The 7,678-nt window shown below is 30.8% G+C and overlaps 1 protein-coding gene across 1 annotated transcript; it reads left to right on the forward strand.

Annotated features, from left to right (window-relative positions):
* Window positions 1-2,230: 2,230 nt before the first annotated feature.
* Window positions 2,231-5,622, forward strand: LOC106762135 (probable LRR receptor-like serine/threonine-protein kinase At4g36180). Its single transcript, XM_014645873.1, has 2 exons — window positions 2,231-2,993; window positions 3,425-5,622. Exons 1-2 carry the CDS (start codon window positions 2,231-2,233, stop codon window positions 5,620-5,622), a joined length of 2,961 nt encoding a protein of 986 aa, XP_014501359.1.
* The last annotated feature ends 2,056 nt before the right edge of the window (window positions 5,623-7,678 follow it).

Genomic DNA, 7,678 nt, shown 5'->3' on the forward strand with positions numbered 1-7,678 from the left:
ATATATATATATATTGATTGAATAATAAGTTTTTAGTATAAGAAAATATTTGAAATTCATAATACACTTAATCATAAATATTTGTTTTCGTTTTTACTAGATACGAAGGGATTCTTCGAGGTGGAGTATAAGGTTCTCACCTCAGTAAAATTATAGAAGATATGTATAAGAATTAATATCGAATGAGTATTGTATAAGAATTCCATACAAGAATTCAGCTTATGCATTTCTGTAATGTTTTTAAAATAGTTTTTAGATGACTTTTCATTTGAGCTTATTATGTGTTACGTTTAAACATTGAAGAGGTTTTAGTCTTCTCAGATGTTTTCAATCGAGTCCATTATGCATTGTGGCTAAATGTTATCTTCTCGAATGTGTGTCAATCTGAGTTTATGTAGTCCTTTTAGACACTTTTAAGTAGTTCTCGGATATACTTCAATCTGAACAATTGTCCTAAAATATGATTTCTCGGATATACTTTAATTGATTATACAATTAATATAATCAGATAAAACATAGATATTTTGCCGCTATTATGCATATGCTGAAATCTGATGAAATTTAACATATTATACAAACAGTTAACTGATTATTTCATGCTGATATGTAATGTGTAATGTATTTCAATCTGTGGTTCTTTTTCAATCAATGAATACACGTACCAAATACTTCAAGCACACACAGAGTAAACATCAATCAACAATTTTGCCATTTATGGTGCAAGAAACTATAAATAATTTATTTTTTCATCATCAAAAACTCATATGTGAGATCTGGTTTTAGTTGTACATGGTTCTCCCTATCAATAATCTCCCCTTTTTTTGATTATGCATAACAAGAAATCTGTTTTTCAGTTACTCTCCTCCTTTAAGCATTAAAAAAAATGACAATACAAGTAATATGGAAACAAAGTGCTAAAGAATACATCAAACAGAAATTCTTCCAGACCATTGAAAAATATGAGATTTATGACAATAGAAATCAGAACTCAAAGAATCAAATGAAAACAATATGACAGTAGATGAATGTATATAGATTAGAATATATACTGAGTTCAAATGGGATATCATGATGTATCATGTGCAATTTTGCAACTCCTAGATATGATTTATGCAATTGATATGAAGTACATAGTGTATAATTGCAAGATTGATACATGATATCAACTAGTTCAGGAGCAGAATAGATATAACAATGTAGGTAAGTCTGCAACATTGGTGCATTCTTGAAGCATATGCATAGATTTTCAAAACATTTTTTGAATAATATGCAACATTTGCGTGACTTTTAATCGATTACATTATGAGTCTAACCGATTAAAATAACTAGAGAGAATTTAACAGATTATGGATGTATCTAATCTGTTTAAATTCGTGAATGTGATCAAAATTTTCAATTTTGATCTCTTAACCAGTAAGGATTAATGTACAACGTGCAAGCACAACTTTCTCAACTATGTTGGGTGTTATATATATATATATATATATATATATATATATATATATATATATATATATATATATATATATATATATATATATATATATATATATATNTATATATATATATATATATATATATATATATATATATATATATATATATATATATATATATATATATATATATATATATATATATATATTTTCAATTTAGATGATTCCCGTGTTCGGCTGTGTCATATGTATTGGTGTATGTGTACATATGTTTGTGCTTTATTGCAGTTGCTTTACAAAAATGCATTCAAACGTCATCACGTGTTTGACGAAAAGAATATAAGAATGGTTAGAATTGACGTTCACATAGGATTTACGAATCGATATGAGATTTGACATTAAACCAAGATTTGAGATTGAATCGTGATTGGAAATGAGTTGGGATTTAGGTTTAACATATAAATGAAATAGGGTTTAGTGCAATACGTTTTGGGTAGAAGAAAGAAAAAAAATAATGATAAATATATTAATATTTGACTTACAATTATTATAAAGATAAAATAATAAAATGAAAAAGACAAAAGTAATGAAAACGAGTATCATTAAAAAAATGGAATAGAGTTACTTTAAGGAAAAATTACTAACAAGGTCATGCAATCATAGAACTCTTTTGTTATATATATGTGTGTGGTTATGGAAAGTGCTTTAACTCAACAACACCAGGCTGGTTTTGATACTCACAGAATTGTATCCATCAGTTTTAGTGTGTGATGATAACACCCAGAACAACCTCAATGAAGAATCCAGTTGGTTTTTTAAGATTGATGATGTTTATGCTGTGTGTGGTGTCGGAGGTTGTTAATGGTGAAGAGGAGATTAGATGCATTCGAGAGGAGAGGGAAGCGCTCCTCCAATTCAAGGCTGCCATTGTCGATCCCTATGGCATGCTATCATCTTGGACCACTCCTCATTGCTGCCAATGGGAGCGGATTCATTGCAGCAACCTCACCTCCCATATTCTCAGTCTCGACCTTCACGGAGACCTTCTTTACAAATTTCTTCCCGGTGGCAGCTTTCAATTCAATGGACGTTATATGAGCGGAGAGATCCACAAGTCGTTGATGGAGTTGCAACAATTACAGTATTTGAACCTCAGTTCTAATTATTTTCCAGACACTGACATCCCAGAGTTTCTTGCTTCTCTCAAAAACTTGAAACACCTTGATCTCTCTTTATGTCGTTTTAGAGGAAGAATTCCAAGTCAATTAGGCTCTCTTTCTCATTTGGAATACTTAAATCTTGCTCATAATTATCTGAGCAATGTAATCCCTTATCAGCTTGGAAATCTCTCCCAATTGCAGCATCTTGATCTCAGTGGCAATCCTTTTTTAGAAGGAAATATACCTCCTCAACTTGGAAAGCTCTCCCAGTTGCAGCATCTTGATCTCAGTGAAAATCTTTTACAAGGAATTATACCATCTCAACTTGGAAATCTCTCCCAATTGCATGAGCTCTACCTTGGACGATATTACGGTTATATTAAAATGAGTGACGGAGGTCAGTGGCTCTCAAATCTCATTTCTTTAACCCACCTTTCTTTGGAATCTGTATCAAATCCTATTACTTCTCATACTTGGTTGGAAGTGATTGCAAAGCTACCCAAACTAAGAGAACTAAGTTTAGTTCATTGTAGTCTTTCCGATCATTTCATTCTGTCATCTAAGTTTAATTTTTCTACTTCCCTCTCTGTCCTTCATCTTTCTCATAACACTTTCACATCACGAATGGTATTCCAGTGGGTCTCAAACATCACTTCCAACCTTGTTTACCTTGACCTTAGCAATAACCTCTTAGAGGGTTCAACGTCAAGTGATTTTGGCATTGTCATGAATTCGCTTAGGCATCTTGACCTCTCCGATAATAATTTCAAGGCCAGGGATTTGAAATCCTTCATTAATATATTAATATATGCACCTTACATTCTTTAGACCTATCTTTAAACAATTTGACTGAAGACCTTCCCTCCATTCTCGGTAATTTGTCCAGTGGATGCGTTAGACAATCATTACAAGAATTGGATCTGTCATCAAATCACATCACTGGCACTTTGTCTGACATTTCAGTATTCTCTTCTTTGAAATCATTGTTTCTTTTTGGAAATCTGTTAAGTGGAAGGATACCTGAAGGTGTGAATTTACCATCTACTTTGGAGGATTTGTCAGTTCGGTCAAATTCATTAGAAAGTGGAATTCCAAAATCATTTGGCAATGCATGTTCTTTGTTGTCATTGGACATCTCTAATACTGGCTTGAGTGATGAGCTTCCCATTATAATTTCTCATTTGTCTGGATGTGTTAGATATTCATTGCAAAGATTAGTTCTAGACACAAATCAAATCAATGGCACACTACCTGACTTTTCAACATTCATATCTTTAAAAATATTATATCTTGACGACAATAAGCTAAATGGAGAGATTCCTATGGACATTCAATTTCCACCTAAATTGGAGGAGCTCTACATCTCTTCAAATTCTTTAAAGGGTGTGCTCACTGACTACCACTTTGCTAATATGTCTAAGTTACAGAAGTTGGATTTATCTGACAACTCATTAGGCTTGGCATTTACACAAAACTGGGTTCCACATTTTCAATTGATATCTATAAACTTGAGATCCTGCAAGCTAGGTCCAACATTTCCCATGTGGTTGCAGACACAAAATAAATTTGTTGATATTGACATTTCAAATGCTACAATATCAGATATTGTTCCTGAATGGTTTTGGGCTAAATTATCTCTACAAAGAGTGGTGACAATGAATATTTCATACAACAGTCTACGAGGTACAATTCCAAATGTTTCATCAACGTATGTTTCTCTTTCCATGCACCTTGGATCAAATCAATTTGAAGGTTCTATTCCACTATTTTTATGGAATTCTCAAATTCTTGATTTATCAAAAAATAAATTCTCAAATCCTATTTCATCTTTGTGTGGAGATTTTGCAATTTCAGTTCAACTTCATTTAGACATTTCATATAATCAGTTATTTGGAGATATTCCAGATTGTTGGAAACAAATTAACTCACTAGTTTATTTAGATTTGAGTTACAATAACTTTTCAGGAAAAATTCCAACGTCAATAGGATGGCTTCTTGATCTTCAAGTATTATTGTTGAGAAATAACAATTTAGTAGAAGGAATCCCTTTCTCCATAAGAAATTGCACAAAGCTAAAAATGTTTGATTTGTCAGAAAACAAATTATCGGGATCTATCCCTGATTGGATTGGGACAAAAGAAGAGTTGCAAATATTAAGCCTGAGAAAGAATCAATTCTTTGGGAGTTTACCATTAATGGTTTGTTGTCTAAGAAATCTTCATCTTTTGGATCTCTCACTAAACAACTTATCTGGAAAAATTCCTAAATGCATAAACAACCTTACTTCAATGATTCAAATGACATATTCAGTCTATGGTTTTCGTGGGTATCAGTTGAAAACTTTTCTTTTAGGTGATCCCATTCCATACTATTTGAATGCATGGTTGACATGGAAAGGTTCAAAACAAATGTTTATGGATGAAGGTTTGTCACTTTTAAAAGTCATTGATCTCTCAAGCAATCATTTCTCAGAAGAAATTCCTACAGAAATAGAGAAATTAGTTGGACTGATTTCGTTGAACTTATCAAGAAACAATTTGATTGGAAAAATTCCTTCAAACATTGGAAATATGACATCACTTGATTCTCTTGATTTGTCAAGAAACCGACTTGTTGGTTCAATTCCTCTAAGTCTTGCTCAAATTTATGGACTTGGTGTGTTAGATTTGTCTCATAACCATCTTAGTGGAAAAATTCCTACAGGCACACAATTACAGAGTTTCAATCAATCTAGATATGAAGATAATTTGGATCTTTGTGGACCACCACTTGAAAAATTGTGTATTGATGGGAAGCTAACACAAAAACCAAATGTTAATGTTTATGAAGAATATTCATTTTTCAATAATGAGTTTTTCATAAGTATGGGAATTGAATTTGCTCTAAGTTTTTGGATGGTGTTTGGCTCAATCTTATTCAAACGTTCTTGCCGACGATCTTATTTCAATTTCTTGAATAACTTAAAAGACAATGTTCATGTCAAAATAGCCATCTTTGTTAGAGCACTTAAGCGGAACAAAAATTAACAGGTAATAATATCATATGTTTTATACAACTTTGCTTTCTCTATGTATTAAACGCACATTACAATATATCCTTTTGCAATATTTCTATAGCATTTTATTGGTTAAAATAAAATTATCAAATTATTATTATGTTTAATATTGATCCAATTTTTACAATTCAATTAGTTGCTTTTGAAACTAATTATGTCAAAGACATAAGATTTATTGCACAAGAGCAATTAAATGTGTGAAATTAATTTTTGCTCGTTTGAATGATGAGTATCTCTAGTGTTTATTTGTTTCAAGTTTTTTTTATAAAACTATTCCATGGAAAACCTTTTGCAAATTTAGATGAAAAGTTTGCATGACTACAAAATAAAATAGCTACAAAATAATTAATGTTCAATACTTGATATTCTTATAAAAAAAACAAATCACAACTGTTTCCCTTTCTACCATGAAATCATGTTTTTTTTCCCTAGTAAACTTCTGAAATCTTTATTTATCATTAGTTTTTCTTAAGCTGACTATTATTCTTATTACTTAAATTTTAAACATGCCATTTCAATGTACACATTTCGAAGAACTAACATTCTTTGCATTTTATTTTTCAATTTTCAGGCACTTGAAACTCATCCTCTTGCACGACTTCACTTTGAGCTTGTAATGGTTTCATTAAATTATTGTCATACATACGTTCACTCATTTTTTTTTCTTTTAATCCAAACTTCCGTCTAAAATATTTTTCAGTTAATTACATTTCATATATTTGCCTCAGGAAAGTTTCATCATTTTAATCAGTGACATGTTTCCATTTTACAAATTCTATAAATTATTTTATAGAAAAATTATATATATAAATATAAAACAGAGTGATGATGACCACTTTAAACTTATTTATAGGGAGTAAATATTTTCTATATACATATAGTTGATAAAAAAACTAAATTGAAAAATAATCATTTAAAATTCAATACATCTAAAATATTAAAAATAAAATAAGGAAATGAAAATATAGAATAAGTTCAGAGGTTAAAACTGAAAAGGCGACGTAGAAAACATTGTTTTCTATTTATCGGGATTTTTTTTTTGTTTTTTTTTCAAACTTTAAAAAAATATTTAAAATAGTTACATTTTGAATTTTGAGCTGAAAATTTGTGAGGGGATTTCCTGATTTTTTAGTTCTTCCTACAAATTTTCATGTCATTTAGTGTTCGTTTGAACATACTCTCAATTTTACATATATCTATGCTTTGATGTATATGGTGTATGAAGAACCATCAACAAAACGAAAACTTGAAAAACTTAAAACGAAACTAACCTTGAAGGTGAGTTTGGGGCTGAAACGAAAATAAACGAACATCCTAAAGCGTTCATTCAAAGAGCTGAAGAACACCTGTGCACAAAATCAATCGGTCAAAATGAAAGAAAATCATACCTAAACACTTAATTAACGTAAAATGAAAGAAAAAAATACAACAAAAGTTGAAGAGGATGACTGCGAAAATGGAAGAATAGAGAGCAGTGGCGCACATCACAAACAGAAAAGCTTTTGTTTGAAAATGCCTCTGTTCGCAAAATTTAACTCTAAACAAATATTATTACCTCGATTATTTTTTTAACCGAGGCAATAAGGGTTTAGAACCTCGATTCTGTAAAGAACCGCTGCTAAACTCACTAAAAAAAATAAAAAAAAGAAATCAGTTATTTTATGTCTCAGTCCTCTAAACAATAGAGGTTGTAGACTTTTGCAAAAATTACAAAAATGAAATTGCGTCAGCTTTAGACATCGGTTCTTTTCGAATCGAGCATATACCTTTACAAAAAATTATAAAAATGTCACCGTGCCAATTTTAGGCATCGATTCTTTTTGAATTGAGGCATATACTTTTGCAAAAAATTACAAAAATGTCATCGCGTCAATATAAGTGAGATGCAAGCCTCACCTTACAAGCCGGTTTTGTGGGGTTGAGTTAGGCCTAAAACCCACTTCTAACATGGTATCAGAAGAAAATTAATTCTTGATCACGTTCTTCCGCAACCAATTCTTTTACTACCTAAAATCTTCATCTTCTAC

Source organism: Vigna radiata, chromosome 1 (genome assembly GCF_000741045.1).
Source record: "Vigna radiata var. radiata cultivar VC1973A chromosome 1, Vradiata_ver6, whole genome shotgun sequence".
Lineage (NCBI taxonomy): Eukaryota > Viridiplantae > Streptophyta > Magnoliopsida > Fabales > Fabaceae > Vigna > Vigna radiata.

Coding starts and splice junctions, on each gene's coding strand:
- LOC106762135 (XM_014645873.1), top strand. CDS start 2,231: ATGAAGAATCCAGTTGGTTTTTTAAGATTGATGATGTTTATGCTGTGT. Junction 2,994..3,424: donor TATTAAAATGAGTGACGGAG/GTCAGTGGCTCT, acceptor TACATTCTTTAG/ACCTATCTTTAAACAATTTG.